The sequence below is a fragment of the Amblyomma americanum genome, chromosome 1 (assembly GCF_052857255.1).
Source record: "Amblyomma americanum isolate KBUSLIRL-KWMA chromosome 1, ASM5285725v1, whole genome shotgun sequence".
Taxonomy (NCBI): Eukaryota; Metazoa; Arthropoda; class Arachnida; order Ixodida; family Ixodidae; genus Amblyomma; species Amblyomma americanum.
The window spans coordinates 210,865,740-210,880,997 of record NC_135497.1 but is presented as its reverse complement, the minus strand read 5'-3'; the positions used below and the strand labels follow the sequence as shown (position 1 = coordinate 210,880,997).

The 15,258-nt window shown below is 48.9% G+C and overlaps 1 protein-coding gene across 1 annotated transcript in view; it reads left to right on the top strand.

Moving 5' to 3' along the window:
* LOC144114569 (sulfhydryl oxidase 1-like) overlaps positions 1–13,712 on the top strand; it is a 97,691-nt gene extending 83,979 nt beyond the window's left edge. The window contains exon 11 of the mRNA XM_077648401.1: positions 13,252–13,712. Within this exon, the coding sequence (XP_077504527.1) occupies positions 13,252–13,370 (119 nt within the window). The 3' untranslated portion in view covers positions 13,371–13,712. The remainder of the gene's footprint in view (positions 1–13,251) is intronic.
* Positions 13,713–15,258: the final 1,546 nt, after the last annotated feature.

The window sequence follows — 15,258 nt, the reverse complement described above, 5'->3', positions numbered from 1 at the left end:
GTGGACCTCTAGGCTATGAGTGCGGATATCTGAGATGTATAGACCGAAATTAGCGGACGGCTTGACGAGCGCAAAACGTCCTACTCATCAACGAGGCACCTGCTGTTCTGATTTCTGATTATGCGGCACATGACCGACTATTACGTCCTTGTACGTGATGCGAAAAACTCAGAGTACATCTGGGATGAAGGAACTTTTGAAACGGAGCACGCGGCAGTCATTGAGTACTAAGACAACTCAAGCGCACTCTGACGGACATTCTCAGTCAACGAACTCTTCTGTCAACGGAGACCTTGCTCCTGGAAGCTGCTACACAAGTTGTCGCAGCTCCTTCTGAAAGGCCCTTAGCTAAATTACCCAAGCTACAACTTGGTTTATGGTTTGGTTTATGGGGGTTTAACGTCCCAAAACGACTCAGGCTATGAGGGACGCCGTAGTGAAGGGCTCCGGAAATTTCTACCAATTGGGGTTCTTTAACGTGCGCTGACATCGCACAGTACACGGGCCTCTAGAATTTCGCCTTCATCGAAATTCAACTGCCGCGGCCGGGATCGAACCAGCGTCTTTCGGGTCAGCAGCCGAGCGCCGTAACCACTGAGTCACCGCGGCGGCTCAAGCTAGAACTAACCATTGCTACTTGTGTCATTGCAATATGAGTTTTGTGAATAGTTTGACTAAATGATCCATCGCAACAACGATCTTACTGTCATGGAGTTATGCTGTTTTTGGCTTTTCTTGAAAGAAGATGCTGCTTCAGCCATCGCGGGCCACCCTACTACTGAAGATGGCCCCGTGGAAGAGACTGCTTCGTTGAAGCTGTGCTTTGGCTACAAGGCGCGCTTGGAGCAAGAGCACTCCGCCAATCTTTGCGAGATGCACGACCGAGTCCTCATTAAAATCGACGGCGCTTGCACGACCGTAGGCGTGAGCAAGGCATCGTTTTCTTTGATTCTCTGCGATATTCTACTTCAATCGCTGCCACGTGACGTTGTCGTCCAGCACCACGTGCCGGCTCTGTGCAACTGGTGCAGCAGCTGACGACCGAGGCACCACTGCGACCATGTCAAAGCTGGAACGTTTGCTGGCGTTTCTAGCTGTTACGAGCCTCGAGAAGAGCGATCTCAAGGGCTGAAACGGCCGGGACATCCGACTTGAGTACACGACCAGGCACCACCGGAGAGCTCGTAAGACACAATGGTTCTTCAAGGCAGCTCTCTGTGGATTACCGAGAGCTATGTTTTCTGCAAGTCAAGCTACTTACTGACTGAGTCATGCCACGCTGGGCTTCCTCTCCAGCACAAGAAAAGACCTCCGTCCAAGCACATGCCCTGCTTCCGTTGCACAACGACAGGCCATCGTGCACGAGACGGTTGGCGAAGGATTACCTGCTCCACCTGCTGGGGTCAACCGCCACCCCTCAAGTATGAGAGTCGGGGGTGCGAGCCGACAGACGCGCCAAAGTGGGACCAACTTGAGCACCAACACGACCGTGTGCACATCCTTTGAACAAGCCGGCCTAATGTTCAGCGCGGATCGAACTCGTGTGCACTGCCGCGAACATTTTGTTCCTGGGCGGTAAATGAAAACGCGTGCCGCTATATTCGACGAATTTCGATGGTGGCAGCCAGCGCACGTTCAAAACGGAAGAGTTTTCAAGGCATCTCAAGTTGAAGTCCGTGCATTCGGTTTTACCACCATTGCCGTAGAAATATTCGCTAGCTTGCCAAATCAGCAAGTTAGGAAACGACGCGTCATAGAACAACACTTAAAAAGCAAGTTTTCCGACACGGGCGTTGTTCTGCGTGCACTTGAGATTTCACCCATTTGCTTAGATGTCGCACGCCCATAGACTCAGCTCTTGTGGCATCGTTGAGTGCGGAAATAACACGGTGGACAAAGTACTCTATCCTACAGCCGTAACGGGAAGTGGCGCAAGTATACTTATTGGTTCTGACAGGCCATGTTTCTAGTTGCGACACGGACGAGACACGCAGCAATGAACTCCTAGCACGGGTGGACATTTCGCGGTATCACGACATTTTCACAAGCTAATAAAGGCAGTGAAGAGAGCGGCGACTCACTCCGCTCTTCGAAGGAATCCTAGAGCTTGGGATGTCAGATCCTGTTCACAAGGATCGCTCCGTCAGCGCGACCACACCAGACTTTGAACAAAGTGTCAAGCTTCGAAATGGAAAATGTAGGGTCGCACTACCGCATGAACCGGAAAAACAGAACGGAGGCTTTTGAGTGGACATATTGTACAGGACTAGACAATTCTGCGGAACACCTGTGACGTATCGATCGGAACGGTCTCGTCTAGCCGCACACGGTCTCACGGACCTAAGCGGCTACGATGACCCGAAGACCACCAGTGGCTGGCGCTGCCGGCAGGCTCCCAGCCTTTCATCTCCCACCCTTCTAGGGAGGCCTGGGCGGTGGCGCTGCTCAGCTGCCATGACCTACAGTCCCAACGGGCCTGGTCGCCAGGGTGCGAGCGGCGTTAGACGCCATTGGGGCTCCGGAATAGGAGCTCCACCTAGATTTGTGATGGTTTATGGTTTACGGGGGCTTAACGTCCCAAAGCGACTCGGGCTATGAGAGATGCCGTAGTGAAGCGCTCCGGGAATTTCGACCACCGGAGGTTCATTGACGTGCACTGATATTGCAAAGTACACAGGCCTCTAGAATTTCGCCTCCATCGAAAGTCGGTCGCCGCGGCCGGTATCAAACCCGCATCTTTCGGACTAGCAGCCGAGTGCCATAACCACTCAGCCACCGTGGCGGCTCCCTAGATTTGTGAGGACCGGGGCCAATAGAGCCTGGGTCCAAATACCTCCTTGTACATAATAGTCAATAAATGTTTACCACCGCCACCACCACCCAAGACAGCGAAGGCATCCTTCGAGTCGGTGAACGCTTATCTCGCCTGACATCACGCGATGAACGGAAGAACTGCCATCCTTCTAACAAATCATCGCATTTCAGCGCTGTTAGCAGCTTGAGTGCGTTGCCAAGTGCTGCATGGTGGTGTCAGGGCCATTTTGATACAACTGCGAAAGCGCTACTTCATTTGCCGAGTGCGAACTTTGGTGAAGCGAGTGATCCGCGACTGCTACTTCTGCGAACGTCTCAATAATGGCTCCAACCACACATTTTCCGAGTCAGTGCCTTTCTTCGACCAGTTCTTTCTATAGGTCCTGGGCATTGATTTTGCAGAACCACTTCTTGGCGCGCTCGCTGAACTGAAGTCCAACTCCTGCCGACTTGCTTGTTGGAACAAGGCTCCCGACGACACCGCAAGATACCGAAGTCGACGTCACAGGGCACACAACGATAAACATTGTAACAAGCGCAGAGAAACACAAAGGACAAGATCTTTCGAGGTTCTGCGTGACGTAGGTTCCTGCTGGCCGCATTTTGTGCTTTTGTGTGGTAGTCAATTGTAATTTCCCAGCCACAGAAACTTTTGGAGATGGTTCTACAAACGAAACAAAGCAAGATAAAATATTGGTATTGCTGGTTGAGGAGTATCCGCAGAGATGTCGATTCAGATTCGTTTATCAAGCCCCTCCACCTTCCTCAGTGTGACGGCGACGCTTCACACTACACTACTGCACTGCACTCAGTGACGCGTCACTGCTGACGGAGACTGAAAAAGGGATAATGTTATGTAGTTCCGAGTTGGCTCCTGTCTAGCAGGTGGCGAAATGAGCAGAGAGCCGAGCCACAGGTTTCGGAGGCAATAACTATGGTTGGCTTTTTTTCCGGACATATGTAATGCCGAAGACTAATGCATCCCCCATGAAAGGCCACGAGGAAGCGACCCCCCCCCCCCCCCCCCGCCTCCATCCCCTACGTACACGCACTGAAAGGAGGCATTAAGTCTTACTGTTTGCCATATTAACTTGCCGAAATGACTAATCTGCACTACTTCACTTCTTGTTTAATGGCGCACTAGAGCAGTTTTTTGCAAGTAACAGTCTATCGCCCCTACTGAGTGACGTTTAGAATTAGTAGTAAAAACAACATTTATTTCAGTAAGGAAGAATTAGGGCATGTTGGAGGAGAGAGAGAAAGATGGATATAGAGCTTCAGTAGTAGGTACTTCTTAGTCAAGGAAGCCGTTGACCTCCACCGCTGCCTTGGCCCTCGTCAGCAGCATGAGCTGTGTGCTCGGGTCGGAGTCGGTCAGGAGGCCCTCCCACTGCTCTGGACTAGGGATCTTTTTGCGGCTCCTGGTGACGTGGTACGTCATCCCCCACACCACACTCACCCGTCCATGTTACCGAGTCGGTCACATTTTATGATACATCACTCTGTTTGGATATGTCTCTGTTCGCAGTCGTCCGAGCGTGGTGGCCTGCTCTCTGTTGAGGTTGTCCGCCGGCGTACTTTTTACGCGTTCCCAACAACGCCTTCATTGTCTCCCCGTAAGATTGCTGTGAGACTAAATCCGCAGATAAAAAGATATGTTGCGAAAGTGGCGCTGCTGCTTGGTCACGGTACTTAGTGAAATTCGTCTTAGTAGAAGGCAACAGACCTGAAAATTAGCGGGTAAGGAGCGTAGTTGAAAATTCGAAATTGGTTTTTGAGGAAAGGAAATGCCGCAATAATTGTCTCACATCTCGGTGGACATCCGAACCGCACCGTAAGGGAAAGGAGAAAGGTGGGAGTGAAAGAAGAAAGATGTGCTCTAATGGAGGGCTCCGGAATAATGTCGACCACCTGGGGATCTTTAACGTGCACTGACATCGTGCAGTACATGGCGCTTTTGCGTTTCGCCTCCATCGAAACGCGGATACCGCGGTAGTGTTCGAACTCCGGCTCCGTATCCAAGCTATCTAACCACTGAGCTGCGGCCATTTCAAGAATAGCTATTGTCAACTACGCTTCTCAACCGCGCGCTCCAGTAAATATTTCACCCCCTCATTACTGGCCGCCTTATAAGCTACGAAGCCATACAGCTTTTTTGTGGTTCCCTGTTCCAAAAACTTGAAGCAAATGTCAGTATATAATACCAAGTAAGAGAGGGGAACAAAGTCTGCCTGTGGTTTCATGCTGAGCGCTCGTCGTTATACTGTCGTTTGTAAAGACAGTTTTTTTTTTTCTGTTTTCATACAGATCATAAGAAGCGCATGTTCTGGTTGAGAATGTTCTAGTTAAACGCGACTTTACTGGCTTTTCTTTCGTGTTTCTTGTGCATTCTTGCATAGAAAACTGCAGTTCTGCTTCGGTCCATGATTGCACGCATCTTGCCCTGTTTCTGTACCATGGTACAGGCAAGCGACCTCCGAGAAGAAAGGCTAGTAGTTTTTGCCATCTCTGTATGGGTGTCGTGTATGGCGGCTCCCTCTTCAGTCCTCTCTGCACAACCTGCCTTCCTGTCAAAATCTCTGCATACGTTGCACGTTTGGTTTGCTTTTATGGGGTTTAACGTCCCAAAGCGACTTAGGCCATGAGGGACGGCGCAGTGGAGAGCTCCGGTACCACCTGCGATTCCTTAACGTGCACTGACATCTCACAGTACACGGGCCTCTAGCATTTCGCCGCCATCGAAATGTGGCCTCCACGGACGGGATCGAACCCGTGTATTTCGGGCCAGCAGTCGAGGACCATAATTCCACTGAATCAAAGCGGCGACATATACGTACCACCATTTGTTTCTACCCCCTCCCTTCCCCTACTTAGCGAATCACCCCGTCGCTGGAACGGTGCGGGAACGAGTGCCCAGCTTAAAGTTCGACAACCCCATTTAGCACGCAAAAGTGAGCTTACCGTGTGCCTGAATGGAAGCACAGGCAGATCAAAAAGGTGGAGGGAGCCTGGACGGATACGAGCGTCATGTTGCGGGCTTGCACGAGGGCGTCTGCGCTTTTCGCAGGCCTTTCTGAACCCGGTCACCTCACTCTTGCTCCAAACGCGCGAAACTGCGCTAAACCAGATTAACTGCGCCAAACCAGATTAACTGCGCCAAACCAGATTAACTGCTCTATCCTGATAAAAATCGGGAGAACTGCGCCAAACTCGCTGCTTTCGAATTTGGCGGCGCCGTGCGCTGGCTATCAGGGCGGGCATAACCGTAGCTCTCGCTGCCGTTTCAAATTTTTAAGGTCACTTGAAGCCCACTTATAACGAGCATGACTGTCACTCGCCATCCGTTCCTCATGTTCCGAAGTTTGCAGTAAATGGGCTAATAAAAATGGCCATCGCAACGCGGGCTTCCAGGGTGTACTTATGGCATGTATGCGTGAGCCACCTTCGGTCCGGCGAAGTTTTGGCACACGTTTTAGATCCTCTGCCCGTTTCTCTCCTCGTTACAAAACAGCTGAGCAGCACACGCGTCGAGATGGAGGCCGATCGACATCCTCAGGCTTGCGTGTCTTTCGTCGGCGTGAATCCGACTGGCCGGCCGATTAGGCTTAGGAGTGAGTCAAAAGATAGAACGTTGCGTTTATTAATGACGGAAAAATTATTTGGTGGTATAATATAACTGACGCGCGTACGGCGATTTACGCGCAGATGGCACATCGCATCTTCCAGAAGGTCGTCTTCGGTGAGCGCTGACGAGAAGAAGCATGTGGAAAAAGCGCGTACGCGCGGCCAATTACTGTGAAGTCCATTTGTGAAAATCTCGCACGCAACGTGGCCGAGGGCGAAACAGGCTGCGAGGCGCGATCCACTTTAGGCCGAGAGCCGAATAGTGGCGCAGGATTGGCAGCAAGATTTTTCTGCTGTGATGTAACGTTTCACCTCAATCGGAAGACATTCGCGATCGATGTGCACGCAGCTTGGGCGATATCTAGTGGTACTGACGAACACGCTGCAACGCATAATGACGTCGCGTCACTTGGCGCGGTTTGATTGAGGCGCCGTAAGACATTTTATTACCCATTATGAAATCAAATGTTTCTTTGTTTAAAAGGTCACAGAAAGGGGTGTTTGAGCTTTGCTTTGAAATGCTTGCACTATGTAGACTACAGGCCACCGAGCGTCCATGCCGCGTACGAAACCTCAAAAGCGAGCGGGAAATTTGCAATACATTTTTAAAAATCGCCGCTTTCGCACCTCGCGGCGACGCGCGGTGCCGGGCTTTCGCGCGAAAACCTGGCAAACGACGTCACGTCTTGCAAATGACGTCATCAGCCGGGGGTTATCATTGGTTCACAGCGCCAAATTCTTTCAGACGTCACGCGCTACCGCGGCCGCGGCCACTCCGCGCGCGCCGCAGCCGGCGGAGGTAGGGGAGGGGCCGAGTGAGTTGGCCGCCGGAGGAGCGCCGTTGCTTTGGCGTGCGAGAGGAGAGGGAAAGGCGCGAAGACGCGGAAGTTCAAATTTTGTCTGCATATAACTCAGCTTCCACAAAACGCATTGAAATAATTCTTGCTGGGGGATAATTACGAACCGTCGTCTTTTAACATCCCAGACATATCGCACCTTTATTATAGGGACCCCCTTTCTGGGTCCCTTTAAGGCCTGGAGGGTGGGGGCATAGGGAAGGACTACAAGCGTTGAACACGCATTAGCGTGCGTCGCTCTACTCGACACCTGTCCCACGAGATCTGAAGGCGGTTTCACATTCAATTAAGCGACTGAGCGGTACGGCGAAGCGGAAAATTTTTTTAGGTGGGAGCTCGTCTCCCTTCCCACACTCGAGCGCCCGGCAGAAATCGCTAGTGTGTGCGAGACAGGACAGTGCAGGGCTTGCGGGGAGGATTTTTTCCTGCTTTCTGTCCCATATGTGTTGCCCATCATTTTCACGCTGTGCGCGGAAAATTTTTGATGCTATAGTGTAGTACATTCGTGATGAAGATCGCGGCCGTGGTGCGATATCTCGCACGCGGGCTTCTGGCCTTTGTCTTCATTTCAACCGAGGGCCTCGTCCGGGAACGTTCGATATATCCGAAACTCTGTGCCATAGCCGTAATGCGCATTTTGCTCATTTTGCGCATTTTCCATCTCATTCGTCCTTGGTCAGTGTTCGTTATAAATGGGCTTAACTCCATGGAATTGCTCTGTTTGCACTTCGCATTCGTCCCAGTTGTGCAACATGGTGACCGTGGCGCTTCGTCATTTCTTTAAAAAAAAAATGAAGCGCTATACATCGTGCAGGGTTAGCACGATGCTTCAGCGAGCAGACGGGCTGATCATGACAGTCCACAAGGATACGGCAGCGATGTGTCTTATTGTTTTCGAGTGAGGAAAGCACAAGGGCAAAACAGACATAAGGGGCTAGCATTACTAAAATACCGGAAAGTTTTTAATGTGGAGCACGTTTAAGGAGGAATAAAGAAAAGTGGAGCTATTTCACCCGCGAGCTATGCAGTGTATGTGCTCTTCAATTAAGTGTTTGACATATTTCGCAAAGGTGACTCTCTTCAATTATAGTGCATAAAACAGAACTGAAGACATCTTAGGTGCGACTCTGTGCCAAAATACTGACTCAATGGGGTAGCATATCTTTACATCACACTGAAACTTTTTCGCCATTGTTTGCCACCCAAATAGATTTGGAAACTAAGAATTACGTGCTCCAGAGTGCTTCTAAATCGATGTTTTATTGCTCCAAAATGCTCCAGATTGGAAATATTGGTAATCCAAACTGCTCCTAAACTGACCTTCCTCTGCTGCAAAGTGCTCTTAAGTGCTCCAAAAATTGACCCAAGTTGGATTTTATCAGTAGCATCGCTGTGAACCTTTCTGCGCAGGCAGCTGTGGCTGACCTCATGCATGTGGTCGATTAACCTGGGAGGGAATCGTCCGTTGGCCTATAGCGGCTGTCAGCTGGTCTTTTGTTCCTTTAAATGCAGCGGGACAGAACGGGGACTGCAAGAGAACGGCCCACGGACAGCGAGCGCTTATTGTGTCTAGTTTTCTCTTTTAGAACAGAAAACAAATTCCTGTTTTAAGGTTGCTCGATAAGTCTAGTTGAACGAGGGTTACCTCTGTGGGCGATAGTTGGTTCATGGCGTTTACCTTTCAAAACGACTCGGGCTATTAGGGACGCCGAGTGGAGAGCTCCAGGTAATTTCAACCACCTGGGGTTCTTAATGTGCACTGACAATCGCACAGTACATAGGTTTTTAGCATTTCGCCTCCATCGAAATGCGACCGCCTCGGCCGGGATCGAACCCGTGTCTTTCGGGCCAGCAGCCGAACACCATGTATGTACCTTAAGCCGTGTACCCAACGAGCCACCGCGATGGCTGCCTGTGTGCGTGAAGCACCAACCCCAAAGGATCTGCACAATCAGGCTTTATAATTAGGTAATGCGCTGTTTGGATGAATAGCCTGTGTGGGTTATTTGTTGACTTGCCCTCGTAATGATAACACTAATAATAAGCTTCCAATCAATGTGGCCTTTTAAACACACATTTTGGGGTTCCGTTTGGAGGACGAAATGGTGAAGGGGGACGTAAGTCATGCGCGTGTCATACGTCCCGGTCATCTGTTTTCTTAGAAACGGGGAAAGAAACGTCGTCACTGATCCAGACTTAAGATAAGTACGGTGAGTTTGTGACGTATCTTTGCGAGGCAGAGAATAATCTGCTGATCTGTTCTTTCCGTTCATAAAATAGTGCTTAAGCCTCGTTGAAACTGTATAGGTGTAAGCTGCACGGCACAATTGGATTCCGCGCTGCATGCATAGCTGGATACGTGTGCTTTTGTTAGCCTTTTTCTTTGCTTGCGTAATAAAGTGAAGATCGCACAAAGCATCTCCAACTCCGCGCGCGCGTGCGTGTGTGTGTGTGTGTGTGTGTGTGTGTGTGTGTGTGTGTGTGTGTGTGTGTGTGTGTGTGTGTGTGTGTGTGTGTGTGTGTGTGTGTGTGTGTGTGTGTGTGTGTGTGTGTGTGTGTGTGTGTGTGTGTGTGTGTGTGTGTGTGTGTGTGTGTGTGTGTGTGTGTGTGTGTGTGAATACGCAGCTTATGGACAGAGCGGGCAGAAATGAAGAGTTTAATACAAAAAGATTTAAGAGGTGTAGTTCTCCTTCTGAAAAGAAAAAAAACAGGATCAGTAATGAGGACTTATATATGGAGGCGCGACGCTTGCGACGAATACGAAATGTTTTAGATGCGAGGAAGTATAAGGCATGGTGTACACCGGAAACAGGCACAAATGTTTTAAACTGTCGAAATGCCTAGAGAAACTGCAACTTAAAGAGAACTGAACTTCGCAAAAGAAGACAATACCATGAAACGAAAGTTGCACGTCGGAGAAGGGACAGACAGTCAACTAAACGAACGTAACTGGTAACCGCATGGACTTGCTAGGTTTTTTCAGCGTAATCTCTAAAACAAAAGGGCTGCTCTCAGCTAGTTCGGAATTAGCGCTTGTGTCGTCCTTGCTTCTGTCCGTCTCTTGTTCTAAAGGCTACGCTCGCTGAAAAAAAAAAAGGAACTTCACCAAATTGCCATCGTAACTGACCCGGTTTTTTTTTTTTTAGTGTATTCCAGAATCTCAGTGCATAGGCGTTTTCCAATTTCGCCGCCATAGAAATGCAGCTACGGTTTTCGGAATAGAGCCGTGACCTTGAGCTCGGCGAATGCCTGAAAAAGCGGCGTAAAGGTGACAAGAACAAAAACTGGCAATGCATTGCTCGCGAGTGGTCCGTCCGTGTCGATGTGTTACTGGGGCAGTCGATGGCCTTAGTATTTGCCGGTTACATGCCTTTGGCCGTATAGCAACGCAGCTGCCCCAGCGCGACTGCACGCAATGCATACGTGACCATACAAAAAAAAGGGGGAAGTTTTGGTCTGTAACATGAGTTTTGATGCACGCTCGTTACGGTGTATATAGATGATGGGCCAAGAAAACTCGCCATCAGCTGACCGAGGAAGACAGTTTCTAGTAGTCCGTAATAGTACCGGTATGCAGTTTTTTCTCCTCCTTCCACGCAGCGGCAGAAAGGTTGCTAGCTTCGCGCGCGTACTGAGCCCTTGCGAAGCTACATTCCTTTTGTCAAGGAACTGTATAACGGCAGGCTAGCATGTTCTGTTATTGCTTTACGGGCGTTTCCCAAACGACGTCAGTCGACCGTAGTGTGTCGGTCTTTATTTGTTGCCCTTGCAGCCGCCACGGCGAATCTTCTAATAACCGCCGCCAATCCCTCTACAGTGATCAGTTCGTACTCACAATCCAGTACCGTGCCCCTGGGCCGCTCACAGCAGCAAAATAAGAAAAACGAGTATGTAATTGTTTGATGGAAGTAAGACTAAACCATCGCGACTACCTAGTGGGGAATGAGAGCCGTAGGTGGTAAAGTGAGAACCACAGTGCATGCCATATCAGAAGGGAAGTAGGTGTGCTTGAGGCGTTGCATGCAGGCAGCTTTCTTCGTCAGTGCCCGAAACAGTCTGCTGTTCCGAATCACGTTGTGTGCAGGAGCTTTTGTAATGAGATGGGCAGTGTCCAAGTTGTTCGGAGCATTCTTGAAGCACCTTACTGTATAAACGGGACTTGGAGTATTCAATGATGGCCGCTTATGTTCTAATTGCGCAGCAAGTGCATTTTTCACCAAGTGTCAAGTAATTGAGATGTGTGCCTCCGAGAGGTACGCGCGCGTTGTGTGTGCCTGCGAGGTTCACGGACACGACACAAACACTTGCAGTATAGGAACTCAGTGGTCCATATAAGCGAGGGGTCATATGCGCTTATAGCAATCGTTTCATTGTCACGTGGGTGTCATGGCAGTGTTTCAAAGTTCTCACTCCGTTTATGAGGCATGTTTTCTCGAGGTTAGGAACCACAGGATTGCTGGGTCAGTTGGTTCACGACTAATGGCACTGGGCGATACGTGTGCTGTTTATTGCACGCGCATGTTTAATGAAATACTACGACAAATTTTATTTGGCAGAAAACACATATCTCGGTGTGTTCAGTGTGGTCGTGCTAGGAAATGAAAACGAAACCGCAGAGTGCCTTTTTTTATATATAAGCTGTGTTCTCTGCTATCAAAAAAATGTTCTGTCGGCATGCTTATAGGGCTCTCAGTGACATGTACCTTGTTTGAAAGCGGCCATGTGTTGTAATTTTTTTTTTCTTTAGAGCTGATGGCCCTATAACATTTGAGGTTATCGGCTGAAGTTATGTCCTTGTTTTGACCGGCACTGAGTGACGGTGCTGCCGTACAAGAACGATGCTGTTACGAAATGACTGATTATTTCTGTTGAGTTTTAAAAAAAAAAATCTTTTATGGTGCATTCCGGCGCCAATTGCACGTCACGCGACCTTACGAAAAGAGCTGTATGACGAAATATCAAGTGTCTCATTGGCCTTTGTGTCGCTGTAGCACTCCTTGTCTTTAACGTTTGCGCACTCTAAACACTAATACTCCGATGTGGGAGTGAGAAGAGAGTAAGCCGTCCTCTACCGCACTACCTTTTGTAAAAGGGAGTGCGCTAGAGGGCGGCTTACTCCCTTCTTTACTCCTTTATGTTTAGAGTGCGTGTAGCTGAATGTATTCGCAGAAGTGTCGGGATAACGATAGGATCGCAGGGAGACTGCCGCTTGGAAGTATATACCATTTCCGAGGCACTCCTCGCACTCGACTAGAAATTTTCTCGGGCTTTTGTGTTGTGAAGGCACTACTCGAAGAGAGGGAAAGATGCTTCTCAGGATCACGTGATTAGCCAGAGGAGTGTACGGTAAGATAAACCAGCAAACTCTGCGGCGCAGCATCTCGAAGCGGTGAAAAAAAAAAAACGCGCAATGCTTACATTTGTTTTCGTTTTCCATTGTTTAGGACGCAGTAGAGTAGCACAAAAATTGCCACAGCATGGATTCAAGAAAATGGGGGGGGGGGGGGGGGGGTTGCTAAACAACACTGTTAATTTAAAACAGAAACGCTTTGGGAGAGCTACTTTTTTTTTCTCATTTGTTCGCGCTGGCACTGGGCTCTTGTAGAGTGTATGCTTTGATTACACGGTGTTTGTTGGCTTCTGGAGACAGCAGCCGATGCTGTAATGAACTTTGGCTCCTCCGTTTTTGGAAGGAAGCAAAGCAAAGCTGGAAGTAAACAGAGCACGTTAGCGCCGGCTGAGCGAAAGTGTTTCCTCCTGCACAACTCTTCCCCCGCGGCAGTGTGCACCGAGCACGGGGCCGAAGTACATCGCTGCGCGGGGCCCTTTTACGTCACTCTGGCAGCGTGACACTGTTGAGCGTAGCGCATGCAGCGAAGTTTGGGTCATGCACCCGCGGGCTCATTTTTCTATGTGTTTAAAGCGCATGGCTGCGGTGCAATTCTGGCCCACGCAGGCGTCAGCGCTGTCGTCGACAGGGAGGCCCGTCTGCAGCTGGCGTCCGGGGGCAGTGCTACTCGGGCCTGGTGGTCGTGGCTAGTCCTCATGCTGGCGGCGGTGCTCCCGGTGCCCTAGCACGGGGCACGTTGCTCCCGTTGCGGGCAAACCCCCGCTTACTCGCAGCTTGGCCCAACCAACTGTCAGGCGCGCACTTCTGAACTCATTGCCCAAGATATATACCCACCTTTTTTTTTTTTTACTCTCAAAGGCTCGCGACAGAACTGTCGCTATATGCGAGGCCCTCCGATGCAGCGTTTAGTCAAGTGGATAGCGCGTCATATACCTGCACGAGGGAGAGAATCAAGCGCGCACTTTATTCTTGCCACGTGCGTACTTTGGAACAAACTTTTGTATACACTATTGAGGGGCATTATTTAGCCGTCCAGGCAATAAATATGCAGCGTTGAGTGAAGTGAACTGAAGTCGTAGTGTGTTCCTTTTTATTTTTCCCACTTGCTGTCAAGCATGTAAGGTGATCTCCTTTTGTTGGTGGTGACGGCCTGCTTCAAAGGTAAGTCAATTTTTCATTTTCTTGAACAGAGCGGAGCGCCTAGCCTCCGCTCTGTTCGCGTTTCTTTCCATCGCCCCTGTACATTAGCGAACGTAAAATAGACAGGGCTAAATTCGCACACAAGCTGGGCTCTAAGCCTGTGACAAATGGGGCCTTACACCCGTCTTGTTTATGTCGTGATCTTTTTTTTCTGTACTCGTTCTTGCATTGCTCAACCTGCTCGTTAGTATATTTATTTATTTATTTTATTTCAATATACTGCCAACCCAAACCGCGGTTTTTACAGGGGTGGGCGGATGTCAAAAAATACCCAACTTCCAGATAAAACAATTATAGAACAGTAAGCAGTTGTACAATGAAAAGGATGGGTCTACTTAAATCAAGACAAGTACAAACAAAGTCGGGGTAATCAGTTGTACAGAACACAGTATATATCACCAGTTGTATAGAACACAGTATATATCACCAACATTTTAACAATATTTAGTCAGTTTTGAGCCAGCATACTCAGCTCGGCAAGCTCCAAAAATTTGAGGACTGTCGGCTGCATTACAATCGAAGCGTCAAGGGCATTTCATTCGCGCACTGCTCGCGGAAAAAAGGAAAAATGGAATGTGTTATTGCAACAAAAAAATTCTTCAAGTGTAAGAGGATGTTTGCGGCGGGTGATTCTGGAGTGGCTTATATTGACGAAGTCTTTAGAGTTAAGTTTAAATTAATTGTGCAAAAGTAAGTATAGGAATTTCAAGCGTGCAGTTTCGATCGGATGGATAAAGGCTGAAGTCATGCGCGATGCAAAAGTTCAGTAGGTGAATCTGTGCGCCTGTGTTGGTTATAGATAAATCGCGCAGCTCATCGCTGCACACTTTCCAGTACGGCTACGCTAGTGCCTGTATAAGGGAACCATGTTATGGTAGCATATTCTAATACCGGGCGTATAAGTGTAGTGTATGCCAGAAGCTTTATTTCGCAAGGCGAGTTTTTCAAGGCACGTTTGAGGAAAAACAGCTTGTTCATTGCATTATTTGCTACATACTGAACGTGCGTTGTCCAGTTCAGGTCGGATGAGATAAGGATGCCCAGATATCGGTATTCTGTAACACTTCGTAGCGCAGTGTTATCAGAGCTTAAGTGAACTTAAGCGAATTTTTTCTTTGTGACGGATATAGAAACAGTTTTGTCTTTGTTAATGATCATACTCCAATCATGGCACCACTGAAAAACTTTATTCAAAGCGCTATTTAGTTTGATCTGGTCAGACTGATGCTTATTTCATGATAAAGAACGCACTCGTCTGCAAAAAGTCTCATTTGTACTTCATTTTGGTTAGTTATATCATTAATAAACAGCAAAAATAAAATAGGCGCCAGTACAGATCCTTGGGGGACACCAGATACTACGGGAATAATGTCGGAGGTATGTCCGTCAAATTGGACAAATTGGTAACGTTCA